At 42.7% G+C, this 15359-nt stretch overlaps 1 protein-coding gene across 2 annotated transcripts in view; it reads right to left on the bottom strand.

Annotated features, from left to right (window-relative positions):
* CRHR2 (corticotropin releasing hormone receptor 2) overlaps window positions 1-15359 on the bottom strand; it is a 134125-nt gene that overhangs the window by 11312 nt on the left and 107454 nt on the right. For both annotated transcript variants that reach the window (XM_033068099.1, XM_033068104.2), the window contains 3 exons: window positions 6748-6833; window positions 4279-4414; window positions 2534-2575 (listed from right to left, as the gene is read on the bottom strand). In XM_033068099.1, coding sequence (XP_032923990.1) covers window positions 2534-2575; window positions 4279-4414; window positions 6748-6833 — 264 coding nt within the window. The remainder of the gene's footprint in view (window positions 1-2533; window positions 2576-4278; window positions 4415-6747; window positions 6834-15359) is intronic.

Raw genomic sequence — 15359 nt, 5'->3', positions numbered from 1 at the left:
AGCAAGTTATCAGCTCATACCACAGAGACAGGAACATCAGAGAACACTGAAGAGATAACAGCAAGGCTTCAGTGATATCTTCAGGCTGCTCCTCACAGGTTATTTTCCCTTTTTTGAGCAAAATCTGCTACCTCATGGGGACTGAGTGGCATTGCCCTCATCACCACTTCTAGTAGGGATGCCTGGCTGGGAGCAGCTCAGCTTTTAAAATAGCATAATCTAAGATGCAAATTTGTGTTCTGAACAATGTGATAACACACCCAGATAGCTCTGAAAATTCTCTGAGTTTGCTGCTTTTTTTCAGTACTGTGCAAAGCTGAGGGTAGACCAGAACACAAAATTTTATCCTTTAAAAGCTTTGTGATATTCCAGAAAAATCATTGAGAGGAGCCCAAAGCTTTTTCACAGTTTTGAAATAGATAATATTCTAATATTTGGGGGGGTTTGGATTTATGTTTCACCTCAAAGAAGCAGTAAGAGAGTTGCCATGGTTTAGTCAGTCAAGGGGAAGCTGCACATTTTTCTCAATATTTCCCTCCCAAATTCAGCTTTTGGGGGTGCCCACATGCCAGCAGGGTGGTTTGGGCATGCAGAGATCCAGCCCAGAGTGCCAGCAGAGACTGGAGCTGCTCAGGTGAGCAGATGGAGTTGCCTGTTGGAGACTAAGCTGATGAAAAGCTTAAAAAGCAAAAAAGGTTGTATTGACTGGCTTGAATTACTGACACCAAGCAATTTGGGAAGCCCCACTGAATCCCACCTGCTTTTCCCACTTCCCAGTCAGATGTGAATCTATCAAGAGCCACATGGATGGCTCAGATCTGCTGCAGCTTCCCCAGAGATCTGAGTTTAGGGGAATGAATCACCCCAAGCTGGGTGTCACAACCTTGGACTGACTCCCTCAGAAATGCCCATTCCCACTGTGACAGCAGTGTGATCCAGCTGGAAAATCAGCTCTGGAATCATTCCAGATTTCCCAGTTCTCAAGGTCTAGAAGTGCATGAGGGGAATCATCCTCCTTTGACAGGCTCCATTATGTCTGAACTCATCACAGGAGATGGGAAGTTGGCTCCTGGCTTTGGACAGACAGCTCCAGACTGCTGAAGGGAAGGGGATATTTGGATATTTCTCCCAATAAAAAGAGCTGAAAGAATGCCAGAACAAAAGAGTGAAAACCTGCTGTGAACAGCCAACAACTCTGAGTGCCACAGAATGGAAGTGGGGTGACACAAAGTCCCGAGTGGCCATGAGACCTCATGGCCTGGGTTCCCCCTGATGGTCACTGGGACACCATGAAAAAAAAATTTAAAAAGGAAAAAAGACATTTAAAAACCTGCTGTCTACAGAAAGATTCTCCTTCTGCTTTAACAGTGGAAACCTGATGAATATGACCAGTAAAATCCCAGAATATCCTGAGTTGGAAGGGACCCACAAGAATCATCCAGCCCAGCTCCTGCACAGACACCCCAACAATCCCAGCCTGACATCCCTGGGAGCTTTGGCCAAACATTTCTGGAGCTCTGGCTGAGGTAAATGTAGTTCTACAGGCACCTGTATTTTGGAGGAAGATTTAAACTCATTTTTCAAGAGGCAAATGGAATGGTGACAATTTATGAAAGGAAAGTTGGAAAGAGAACTGAGAACTCTGCTGCCAGGATATAAAAGTGGCATGTGCTTAATGTGAGAAAACTGAGCTGCTTCTTGTTAACATCACCTCAGAATTAATGAAGAAGAGGGGAAATTACTAATGAAAAATAATACAAAAGAAACACAATAAAAATAAAATTAAATTTAAAAAATAAAATAAAATACTCCTGCTTTGAAGCCATGCCCATTCTTTCTCATAGCCCACAATGAAATTAAGAAGCAGCACAAAGTTTATACCAATAGAGCAGGAATAATGAAATATGGATTTAACTTCTGCAGAGACTAAAATTTTAGCTGGACAAAGATGACAGACTTTAATGCAGATAAATGAGACACTGACAATGTAAGGAGGGGAAAGATTTAAATGTCTCCCACTTTGGGGTGGAAGTCAAACACTGAGGGACATTAGTGAAGTATTTCTTGCTTGAGTAGCAGTACCACATATTAATTCTGATTTAATCTGTTTTCAACCCTCTTTTCTGAATGCAGCAGGCACTGATCACCCAGAGACAGTGACCCACACAAATTCACTCAGCTCAGCATGGCACTGGAAAAATGGGTCACCTGCAGCATATCCTTAACAAGAGTCCAGCTCAGATGTAATTAGCTATGCTCAGAAATAATATTTTTAATTAATGAGAAACTTCAAAGAAGTCTTAAGAAGAAGAACAGGAATTTTATAATCTGAAAAAACTTCCTTCCTTTGCCCTGACCTCACAGGTGAAAGTCTGAAACTGATAAAGTTTTGAGCACAAAGGCTGGGAAATTCAGGTGCACATGAAGAGCCTTCTACAAGGACTGATGGGACTGTGACCCCCTGGAAAAACATCTCAGATCTCAGTAACCAGGCACTCAAACAAACTCCACCTCCCAAGGGTGAATCACTTACCTCACCATTCAAGAAGCAGTAAAATACTGACACAAAGAAACCCTGGAGAGAAGAGAAAGCAGGCAATTATTAGGTAAATATTTTAACATTTCCAATGACAGAGGGGATTGTCATTGCAGCTGGGCTGGAACATCTCTGCAGCATCCAATCTCTGAGAGCTCTCAGAGGAGCTGTCCCAGGGCTGGCAGCTCTGGGGGACATCCCAGGCACTCACAGGGCTGTTAAAAGGCTTTAGATGGTCTCAGGAGGGCAAGAGCATCACCAGATTGCTTAAATTCACCTGGGCTCAAAGGCTCTGTGCAATCTGCTGACAGCAGTGACTAAAGCCCTGTGATGACTACAAAGGTTGGAATTGCTGCGAGTGGAATTCTGCCCATTTTGTTTTTAGGGCTGTAATTATTCTCACCATTAAGGAGAGCCCTCCTGTGCTTTCTTTCTTACACACATCTTCACAGAACTAATGAGCAATGCAGAATTTTGTTGAGACGCTGAGCAACAGCATTAAAAAAAACCAAAATAAATTATAGGGAATGAAAAGTGTGGAATTACTTCACAGGTAAAGGTTAAGGTTCCTTCCTTCACAGGCTAAAAGGGACATTTTTTATTTTGGATATTCAGCTGTGATTTCTGGTGGGATGCAGTCACTAAAAGCAGTAACCCAGCCCTAGATTTGCCAGGTGTATATTTGTATTGATACCCTGGTATCAGAGCACTTGTTCCTGCACACAGGAGATAAAAACATCAATGTCAAACAAATTCCCACCCTAATTCAAGAGGTAAAGCTGTAGGACACACCTGGGCAGAAAGGAGTGGCTACAGATCCTTCAGTTCCTTTTGGGTTTGTGTCAGATTCTCAGAGCTGGGACAGTTGCTCACACTCCACTGCATGTTCCATCCTGCCAGAACTCCAGTAAAATTCAGGGGAGGGAGGTGGGGCTGATGGCTCAGGGAAGGACCAGAGCAGGCTGGGCAGCACAGCTCACCTATGCTGAAACACTGTCCCTTTCCTCCAGTTCAACTCCTGAGCTCTACCAAAAGTTTGTTCAGTGATCCATCCCTTGAAACATGAATGATCTTTGAAGGCAAAGTATTAGGAATTTCTCTGAAAGCAGCTGGTTAAAGTTTTGTTGTCTTCCTGTGGGAGTGTTTGCTTTAATTTTCTTTTTAACCCACTGGTTCTAAACTTATACTCACCATGTCTTTTTTTTCTGAATCAGAGAAAGTAGTTAAAATAAATTCCTAACATCCCTTAAAAAATCACCACATTACATAACTTCCAATATTAATTAAAAATTGGGCTGTTGGCTGCACAGATCAGCACACAAACTCATTTGGAGACTCTTACAACCTGAACAGAACAGCAAGTCCAGCTGGTAGGAGCTGTTTCCCTTTGGTTTAGCAACACTGAGCCCAAGTCTGAGCCCACTGTGTGCTCTGGGAAGACAGAGGCATCTCAGGAGGGAGATTCTCATCCTCCCTCAGGCAGGTGGAATCAAACAACTTGTATTAATTTTATGTGAGGAGCTGAACACAGTGCTGAGGTAAGGGAGATGAATCCCTCCAGGCCACACTTGAGAGGATTTTCCACTCCACATGACACACTTGTACATCTATTATGCATGTGTGAACTAAGCTGAGCTATTTGTAACTGTAATTTCTACCACAGACTTCACTGCTTGAAGTTTCATGGTTGAAAAGCACCGAGGATCCTTTCAGCTGAGGCAGCTGTAAGCCTGCTCTCTTACCTGAAAAGACTGAAGGAAGGAATTGAAGTAGATGAAAACAATCTGGGAAATGTCATCCTCGCCAGGGTTGACAAAGAAAAGCATGTAGGTGATGCCAAGCAGAGGCAGGAGAACCAACGTGGCCTTGACTGCCTTCCTGTGGGCAGGGAGGAGAAAACAAGTGAGCACAACTGTGCTGGGAGTGAAAAGGAGGAGCAGGGAAACAGAGACAGATCCCTGCCTGACCAGTGCCTGTCCACCTGGGGAAAGTCCTGGGGAAGCTCTGAATCCTGATCATTCCCCACACTCTGAACTCCAGGGGGTGAATGGGAACCATATTTCTTTCTATTTCTATTTTCTATTTCTTTATATCCCTTTCTTTCACTCTCTTCCTCCTTTTCTCTCCTATCAGCTCAGCTCAGCTGAGACCTCTCTGTGCCCATCATTTCATTTTATCTGCACTGTGGAGACTTTCTGCAACATCTGCCCACCCAACTCAGCTGCTCAGGGCTGTCTTAGGAATGAGAAACCACAAAGCAGGTGGTGACTGAGGAAGCATCGGTGATTAACAGAATTATTTAAGGCTAATCCTTATTATTGGTGTCAGCTGAGAGCAGCATGTCATTGTTCTGTCACTGTGCAAACACAAAGGCTGAAATTTGGCTAGGTCTGTATAAATCTCTGAATAATCCCATAACAGGATTAGATAGATAGGTAAATTAAGGTAGGCAGGTAGATATTAGGCAGATAAAAACAGGCAGGAGAGCACAAAATCACTGCCAGTGTCAGGATAAAGTGACAGCCTTAACCAACCTGATTTAATACCTGCCTAGCAAAGGGTTGCACTGCTCTGCTTTAGAGCATCAAGGCTTGCCTCAGGCTTTGCTGGAATTCTAAAGGTTTCCATTTAGGCTGTGGAAAAGACAATTCCCTCAGAGAGCCTGCAAGGATAAGATCATTGTCATGGCTCAAGAACAATGGTAGCTGCTGTAGATTGATTCACTCTAATGTCTCCAGTGCTCTCCTGCAAGCTGCAGAAGGGAGAAAAATGTACTGAGGGCTTTTTCAGGCCAGTTTCAGTTTTATGGCATGAGATCAGAGCAAGAAAAAAGGGAATTTTCCCCTTCATTTCTCAGGAAATGTGCAGAGAATGGTCTGAACAGCAGACCACTCCACTAACTTCACTAACAAAACCCTGACAGGAGTAAAAGGAATCAGGCAAAACAACAAAACCCATTATTGCAGCAAAGCTGCCTCCAAAGTCAAGAGCAGCTTGATTTGAAGACATCAAGATGCAACTCATCTTGATATGCTGAGCTTTTATCCAGAAATGAGTTAGAGTGACTGATCTCTCTGCACAAAACCTGTGCCATTTGCTACTGCAAGGACCTGTTAGCCCTTAAGTCCTCCAAGTATCTTGCAAGGTACTGCAAATGACAAAAGAAGGGCACTCAGCATCTCCTGGTGTCTGAGAATTTGCTTTGAGGGCCACCTTCCCTCCTGACTTTTCCTTTCTGCCATCCCAGTGCTTGGGGTTATGCTGGGTATGGGAACTGATTTATCTGAGAAGCCAAACTCAAATAAAGGTACTCATTAGTTCAGGATTGGTTTTGTGATGCAAGCCAGTGAGTGGTTACACCAATTCTGGCACAATCACCCCTCATTCCCCTTCCTTGCATTTTAAATGATGCATTAAATACCTGTATGCACACATTAATCACAGGATCCCAGAATGTTTGGGTTGGAAGGTTAAAGATCATCCAGTTCCAGCCCCTGCCATGGCAGGGACACCTTCCACTGTCCCAGGGTGATCCAAGCCCCATCCAGCCTGGCCTTGGACACTTCCAGGAATCCACAGCTTCTCTGGAACCCTGTGCCAGGTTCCCTCACAGGGAGAGTTTCTTCCTAATACCCATCCAATTCTACTCTCTGTCAGTTTGAAGCCACCTCCCCTTGTCCTCTCACTCCAGACCTTTGTAAATGATCTCTCTCCATTTCCTTGCAGGCTCCCTTCAGGTCAAAATTAGGTCACCCCAGGCTGAACAATACAAATTCTCCCATCCTCTCCCCATAGCAGAGCTGCTCCATCCCTGTGATCATCCTGGTGCCTCCCCTGGACTGGCTCCAGCAGCTCCAGCTCCTTCCTGTGCTGGGGATCCCAGAGCTGGATGCAGCACTTAATGTATTTACACTCGTGTACACATAGAAATTGATAAATTTGTCCTCCCATGAGATCAAATCCTTCAGATTTCATGGAAAGGAGGGGATTCCATGTGTGTGTTGGGGAAGAAAAAATGCAGGCCTGAAGAGAAATGCAGAAAGAAAAGAAAGAAAAAATGCAGGCAGGCTTTTCTGGAGAGCCTGCACAGATAAATACTGTGGGCCTAATTAATGAACTCCATCAACTGTGGCACCTGCAGAGACAAAGACAGGACAAGGACAGGACAATAAAGGCAGAGTTTTGTTAGCAGGAATCACAAGCTGACTTACCTGTACTGGATTGTTTCGGAAGTGGTTGAAGCTCTCAGCTTTGTCATTAAAATCCTAACTATGTTAAATAGAAATACAAAATTGATCTGGAAAAGAAGGGAGAGAAAAGAAAAAATGGCAACAACCAGTCAGTAAAATAATGGTTTCCAGGATGTGAAATGCCCTAAAAGGCACTTTTTACAGTTTCAATCTGACTGAAAACAGCCTTTTGGCTTTACCATTGATTGCAACAGAGTCAGAAGTTTACTAGAAATACCAGATTGTTCAGAAAACATCCAACAGCACTTAATGTTTCCAAAACAGCAGTGAAAATAGAGTACACAACTACTGCCCTAACAAGGAGATTATTCCTACTCCATTTTCTCCTCCTCTGGGTGCAATGAGGATCTAAAGGTGAGATTGATGGATTTGCCACTCCCCTTTTCAATCTGCTGAGCTGGGAAATTATTATTTGTGCTACAGCCTCACCGCTGAGAATTGATATTTGCTTTAATTACTGTTGTAGCATCTGCTAGTGACTTTCTTGCATAGTGCAAGCAGGAGATTAAAAAGAACCAATGGAACTAAAGAGAAGATTGATTTGTAGCCTGTGATCAGTGGAAGGATTTGGCTCATAGGAGCAGGTTTGGAGTTGCACTCAGAGCATAAAGTAAGAGCAGCTTACAAGACATGAGTGTGTCCCAGAGTTATCAGAACTACACAACTGCTGAGGTCCCAGCTTGGGAGAAAATATTTATCTCACACACAATTCCGGGGTCCCAGGGCTCCAGGCATTTTTCAGCCCAATTCTGTGACTGACAAATGAACATTTACAAACACCACAGCAGAGCTGCACTGAAAGGTGTTCTCAAAGTCTGCTCCTTTTTTTTTTCCCCTGTGCTATGGGGTATATTTCAATGTTTACATATCTTGGCATCCATCAGAGCATTCCCTGTGGCTCCTGTTACATGGTTTGGAACAAATGGAGCAATAAAACACCTGAGCAGACAGTGGGAGACTGGCAGCACAGGGAATTGTGTAAACACACCATGTGGGATACAAAAACGCTGTTCTAGGAGTTAACACAGCATTTTTGGAAATTATTTCCTTAGCAGAACAGGGCCCTGGGGAGTACAAGAAGTAAATAAAACAGTGCAGCTTGTGTGTTTGTTCTCCTCAGATTTGTTTTTGTCATATTAAGAGCTTGAAGTCAACTGGTTCATGCTGTATTTATCAGAGACAAGAACAGCTCCAGATCTGTGGTTGGAGCTGAATCTTCAACTCCTCACACTGGTGACTGCACTGCTCTTCAGTAACACAGAGAGAAATGTTCAGGCAGAATCTGCTCAGTGGAAGGTGAATGGAAGTGACCTCCACCCACAGAAAGAAAACTTCCCCTCTGAAATTCTGCTGCTGAATCTTGAGGTTCTTTATCAGCTCACAGCCATGTTTGGGTTATTTTACCAAGGATGCCAAAAAGGCACCAGTCCAAAATGTGCCAGCTTTGTAACTGTAATGAAAAGTGCCAGACTGAATTATAGATTCCTAGGTAAAAATACAAATATCAGTCAGACTGATCACAGGGAATCATTATTGTGGTGAACTGGGCTGAAGAAGGCATTTCAAGTTTCCTGAGTCCTACTTCAATGTGACAGCACCCTGCCATCTGAACTGGAAATTCAAACTGCCACAGCCTGCATCAGAAAATTAAGTGTTTTGGCCTTTTCTGAAATTCAATTGCAGAGGTGTGCTTCATCAGTCCAGAAGAATTGCTAGCTGAAAATTCTGGGAGTTATTTCACCAGAAACACTCTCATTCTATAAATGTCTGTTTTTGATTCTCCCAGTTCAGCTGCCCAAGCCCAGAGCAGAGCAGCACGAGGCATCCCTGCATCCCTGCAGTCTGTGAGTGGCACTGGCACATGTGACACCAGGCTGGTCAGAGACCTCAGCTCTCTCCAGGATCACCAGGAAGGCAGGGTCATCAGTGCTGACTTTGAACAAACTGCCCAGGTGCCTGAGAAAACCCTGCCAGGACATTATTTCTAATTACAGTAATTTCACGATTATAAGCCGCACCTGATTATAAGCCGCACGTTACAATACAGAGTGTGATAAAAGGTATCTGCTCTATCACCATCTGTTGAGGGTGGGGCAGTGATCCTGATCTCTGTGGCAGATATTCTGCTAATGGGCCATCCATTGAAACCAGGCAGGGCATTGTTCTTTATCTTTTCACAGCCCATCCTTCCTCCAGCCAGTCATTTTCTGCTCATGGCCATTGAGTCCCACTGTGGCACTGATAAAATTACTGCATCCCACTGGGAGTTGCTCCAGCCAGGGGGAAGAGCCCAACATTTCTTACCAAGATAAAAACAGAGGTTTTGGGACACTAAGGGAGCCCCTTTCTCCACTGGACTCCAGAGGAAAACCGGATTTCTCCACATCCCCACTGGAGCTCCGGAGGGAAACTGCACCTTGTACAGGAGCACTGCTCCAACTGAGCCACATCTGTCACTGCAGGAGGATGCAGCCACCATGGGATGGGACTGCTGCCAACACCCTGCCTGACGGGTGTCAGGCTGTACTCTGACTGTGTAAGGTCTTGGAGTTTGTTTCTTTGTAGTGCTGTATTTCTATTTTAATTTCCCTAGTAAAGAACTGTTATTCCTAATTCCCATATCTTTGCCTGAGAGCCCCTTGATTTCAAAATTCTAATAATTTGGAGGGAGGGGGTTTACATTCTCCATTTCAAAGAGAAGCTCCTGCCTTTCTCAGCAGACACCTGTCCTCCAAACTAAAACAGCAACTTTTTGTTCTTTGTCCATATATAAGCCGCACCTGATTATAAGCCGCACTTTGGGTTCGGACCAAAATTGTAATTAAAATGGTGTGGCTTATAATCGTGAAATTACTGTACATTTTCTAGGAGAAGGTAACAGCAGCATTGACCACTCAAACTGAATCTTCCTCCTGAGTAATCTCAGGCTGAACTTCAGAGTGAGTTTCACTCTGCTTCTTCCATTATTGTTGTAGTCTTCTTTTACCAGTCTGCCTTTACCTACAAACCAGAGAATTGAGTTTTTGTTTTGGTTTTTTTTAAGGCTGGTGAATGGTGGAAGGAGAGTATCCTGAGCTGGAGGGAAGGTACTGGAATGGGTCCCAGGTACATGGCCAAGAGGTGATGGCTGGGATGCAGAAGACCATCAAGTCAGGAGAATCCTCTGGCCTTTTCAGTGCATAAAGGGAGGTTAGAAAAAGAATTCACAGCTCCTTCTGGCTTTAGAATCTCCATTAGAGTGTGTGAAGCTCCTTCAAGGCTTGGTTTTCCACTTTCTCATGAGCTTCTCTGCCCAGGGGTTGCTGCAGCAGGACAGGACATGAGTGCAGCCCTGTTACACACACAGCTCCTGCTGCTGGCTGCATCCCAGTTTCTCCAGGAAAAGGGATTACTGACTCTTCCCCTTTCCAGATTTAGTACCAGAGAGAGACAAGCCAAGTGACTTGGCCTTGGCCATAAATCAATTCCATCCCAGAGTGAGGATAAGAAGAGCAAGAGCATAAGGAACTGAGTTGGGTTGGCATCATTTCTTGTTAGATGAAGCAGTTGGTTATCCCAAGATCTATTTATATTCACTGGAAAGAAATGGAAACTTTTCAATAGTGGTCCACTTGACATATTTTAAATGAGTGGTTTTGGACTAAGAGGGCCTGGACTTGAACCATCTGCCCACACAGATCTTCCACTGATCTTCAGGTTGCCCAGGATATCCCAGGTGAGCTTTCAATGAATTGAATGGGGCTGTGTTGACAGAGATTCTCTGACATTATAGTCTATGGGAGCTTAAAAATGTTTTGAGGCACCAACATTTTGTCTCTATTAAGGTTTCTCTGAGACATCTTTAAGACTTGGATAGGGTCACCCCTACAGAGCAAAAAATCCAAGGGAAAAGAGGAAAATGTGGTCACAGCAAAATACTTATTTTTGGTTTTGCCTTCTGAAAGCACATTTCAGTGTGTTCACTTCTAAGGATTTCTTTTAAAAAACCTCACTGCATTTCAGAAAGACACTTGGCAGCACTCAGAGAGGTCTGACCTCAAGTTTTCAGTGCATAATTAGATGGGGTTTTAATTGTCCAGCTGGTAGGGATGATGGGGGGAGTTTGCTCAGGAGAAAGGAATCAAGCAGGAACAGGCTGAAGAGCTGAAGGCTTGCAGATGGAAATGGAGCTGTTTTCTCAGCTGCAGAGAACCCATACAGTTCTAGTGGCTAACCAGACTGAGCCTGATTTACAGGCAGAGAAGATGAAGCCTCTGGTGTTTGTTCCTCACAGTGCTTCAGATGAAGAAGGATTTCACTCCACTGCAAAGTGAGCTTTCCTAGAAAAGAACCTAAGTGCTGTATTGACCAAAGTACACCATTATTTGTCAAGGACTTTTTTGTTATTATTGGAGCTCTGTGTCAACAGATTAATTCCTCAGAGCTGGGCAGCTCTAACAAAACCCCCACATCAGTTCCATAAATGGAGACTCAGGAAAGGTCATTCAAGAGAGGTAGTGATGACAGGCAGTGCATCCTTTTTATTTCTCTTTAGGCTCATTTTCTATTTTCATTCATTTTTGTTTATCCATGTTTTGTGCTTCCTAATGGAAAACATAACTAAGGATTTTTACCTTGACATTTACTGGCAGATGAAATGAATCCAAAGTCTTGAAGACAGAATAAAGTGGCTTATTTCTTCTTCTCCTTTATTTATCCCATGCTGAGAATATTGTTATTGCTAGAATAAGACCCTCTCCAACTACAGATGGGAAAGAAAAAGTTTTCATTTCTTGCCAGAAGTTTAGTCTTTCCATTTCTAAATTGGGATGAAAATTCAGACCCCCAAAATGGAGTTACAAGCCAGTGATCCAGAAAGTATCTGAGCCATCTGTTTTAGCACTGCTCTATTATAACCTGAACTCACAAGCCCAGAAATTCTTCTGAACCAAAAGAAACTTTTCAGTAAATTATTTTGGTGGTAAAAATTTTTCTCTCATAAAAACCAAACTCCACTTGAGAGGAAATTTATCTCCCTTATAAAGATGAAATAGCCAAAGTGCACAAAGAGGCAATGCTGACTCTGAGAGCTTCTCTGCAGTTTTCCCCAGGCCCAGGAGTTTAAAAGGGAAGTCATTAAGCTCTGCTCTTTCTTTTGAGAATTTAATGGACAAGTGGCTTTTATTTTGCTCATTTTCTGCTGGGCTTTGTATTTCATGCTTCATAGGAAGCTTGTGCTCCTGTGGTTCCTAGAATGCTTGCTCCTCTTCACTCCCAGAAACTGTAAAAATTATTCTGTTTAGACTTCATGTTTTTATGCAGTGCTGTAAAATCACCTCAGGGTTAATAACCCAAATTGGATCAGAGCAGTCCTTTGAGTGGGAGCTCTGGATGCTGCCATCCTGACCTCAGATGAGCACTCTGCCAGTTAATTAATGCTTTGTTTTAATTGTTCTACCATGCTGGCCTGACCTGATCCTCAGACAGGGCTTCTTATCACAAAAGTTTCCTTTTCAAAGGTCACAGGCACCACAGTGGGCAAAAGGCTGGAAAACACTTTTATGTACAATCAGGAATAACCAGATGTGATTAAGAAGAATGGAAATTTCACAAACAGAAGTAGAAATTTCAGACAATTTGTAGAGTAGACTTGGTATTGGACTCCTTGTTGGGCAATTATTGATTCCACAACTACAAGATATAAACAGGAGAAGGTCAGTAATAGCAATGGTCGCAAATTGGAGATAAATTCTGGATGGTCTGTAATCAAACCAGCATTATCTTTGTGCTCTGTGCAGCTAGCACAACCTGCATGCAAACCAGAAGAAAATGATGATAAAGGTCCTGCAAGAACAACTCAGGGATGTCAACAGGTCATGAACTGCAAACCTGCAGCAGAGGAGGAACTGCTCATCTTCAGAGAAAAGAAATTTTCAAAAATCAATAGGAAAACTAATTTGATCAGTGTTTGAGAAAAAACATAAGCCATTCAGATAGGAAGGAGAAAGGGAAATGAAAAAATATATCAGTAATAATAATACTAATACTAATACTACTAATAATAATAATATCTCAGTCTCTGAGCAGAACAATGCAAAAGTGGAAACAGAAGTGTGAAGAGAGTCAGTAGAAACTAAGAAAATATTCAGAGAAGCAATTATATCAGCAAGGAGGATGCTTACACAGGACTAGGGAATGCTTTTCAGAAAAAAAAAAAAAAACCATAAATGAAATGCATCCAGCTACATACACAGCTGAGATACTTCTATACATAAACAGTGAGTGAGAAAACTTGGATTTCTTTAGAAAATCAGAAGAATTTCAACAAGTGGACTGTGGTGTTTGAAATGGAGCATGACAGACCAAAAGAAGTGAAAACAGTGATAGAACATGGGGAAGGGATCCAAATTGAAATAGAGTTGTTTAGATTGGATATTAGAAAGAAATCCTTCCCTGTGAGGGTGCTGAGGCACAGGGTATACCCAGAGAAGCTGTGGCTGCCCCTGCATCCCTGGAAATGTCCAAGGCCAGGCTGGATGGGGCTTGGAGCAACCTGGGATGGTGGAAAGATAACTCTCAATTAGAAAAACTTCCTTTTTTTGTCAACAAATCAGCTGATTTTGTTGATAAGATTAAGCACCTCCACTTTCTGATGTGACAAACTTTAAAAACAGCCTATCTTTCCATAGCCTTGGTTTTGAAAAACTGAACTCAGGTATTTACTGAAATTTTTTTCCTGTCATGGCCAGTGGTTGCTATATTGAGATACTGATATTTCCCACAACCTGAAGCTGGTCTGGACAAATTCTTTGCAAAGAAAAGAAACAAGGTGTGAAGGGAAGAATGACTTGGTTTGTGAAGTCCTCTGAAAGAGTTAAAATGAGAACAAGGGAGATCCAGTGGACAATCCTCTGGAAGGAATTCAAATTCAAATCCAAAGGTTCCCATAGAAATTTGGTTGTTGCAGGGTTGAAGGGAAGAGCCCCATGCATGAGGACACAAGGAAAAAAGCACAGGAATATCTGTGTATATATGTACACATCCACATATGTTGTTCTGGTTTCTCAATGCAAAGAGGCTACCAGCAGATCTGTGCTGTGTCACACACATCTCAGTGATCTGGAAAAGGATGACAGATTTTTAGTGGCATCAAACTGCTCAGAACAGCAAAAATCAAGAGTGATTGCCAAGAGCTGTTTCAGGGACTGAGTGATCAGCAATAACCTGGCACGTGGAATCACTTGATGGGAAGGTAACATCACGAGGGAGACAAAAATCTGAGCTGTACACGGAGAGTTCTGAGCTTTGGGAGCTCTCATTCACAAAAGAAATGCTGGAATTACACTCACTGGCTCCCTGAAAACCTCATCTCACTTCCCAGCAGAAGAAAGGAAACAAATCACTTGGAATTACTGAGAAAGAAAATAAACCAGGCCAGAGGATGCTGATGTAAAAATCCATTTCTGTGGTCACACCTCCATTACTGGGGCCAGCTTTGATCTTGCCACCACAAAAATCTTTAATGAGCAGCACATCACAAAAACCTCTTGGCTATCTGTGGTTTTCTGTCCTGAACAAAATTCCACACTGAAATAAGGAGCCTTAACTCCTCTGCTTGTCATCCAGGCATCTCAAAGCAAGGGAGGATAATTTTTAAATAGATAATTTTAAAGTAGTTAATCATTCAAGTGGCTTTATAGCTGGGGAAGCTGAGCTTTGAGCAGCAATCTAACTTATAGAAAATTAAATAAATGATGAAGGCAGAGGCAGAAGTGAACTCCAGGTCCTCCCCCACCCATACACCCACTCCCTCCAGCAGCTAATTGGTTGTTGTGAATTGTTTTCAACCAAACACAAAACCCACAGAGGTTGCAAAACTCTTCAGTCCTCAAGCACAAGAGGGGAAAAAAATCAATTAAAGCAGAATTAAAAGTTTTGGTGAAAAAAATTGATCTGCCTGTTTGAAAAATGACAGATTGATGCAGTCTGAGGTCTGAGAAATATTGCAGAGCAGTTCTTAGCTGGGGTCTCTGCAGAGGTGACTGAGGGAAACAGCAGCTCAGGTAACTGCTGCCTCTTCCCTGAGCTCTGTGCTCTGAGCCTGCTGTGCTCCACCAACTCCCTGGCAGTTTTACATCTAAAACTGAACACAAGAAATGCATTTTCCTTAATAAAATCAGGAGGAAATTCACTTCCAACCCTTTGCCTCTTCTTTAGCTTCAGAGAGGAGTGTGTGATTAAAACTCAGATATGTGACTGAGAAAACAGATCAGAGTTTAAAACCCCCAATGTATTCATTTGAAGAGAAAATACCTATTAGAGTGATTTACTAGTGCTACCAGAAATTACATTTCAAAGCATCCAATGTGCTCAGTTATTAGTGCTCTTGTGAGATATGTACAAGTCAAAATCCATTCAGGAATGAAACAACAAAATTACCTAAATTTTCTCCCTCAGATGTTTTGCCAATAAAAATACAAGTTTCTTGCCCAATATACAGAATCAGCACTTATACTCAATTTCCTTTTTTTCTGAAATTGTCTCTGAAATTGTTTTCCTGTTTTCAGCCCAAGTCAATCTCCAAGCTCCTTCTA

Source organism: Catharus ustulatus, chromosome 1, assembly GCF_009819885.2.
Source record: "Catharus ustulatus isolate bCatUst1 chromosome 1, bCatUst1.pri.v2, whole genome shotgun sequence".
Classification (NCBI taxonomy): Eukaryota; Metazoa; Chordata; class Aves; order Passeriformes; family Turdidae; genus Catharus; species Catharus ustulatus.
Note: the sequence above shows the minus strand (reverse complement) of the source record. Positions and strands in the feature narration are given on the sequence as shown.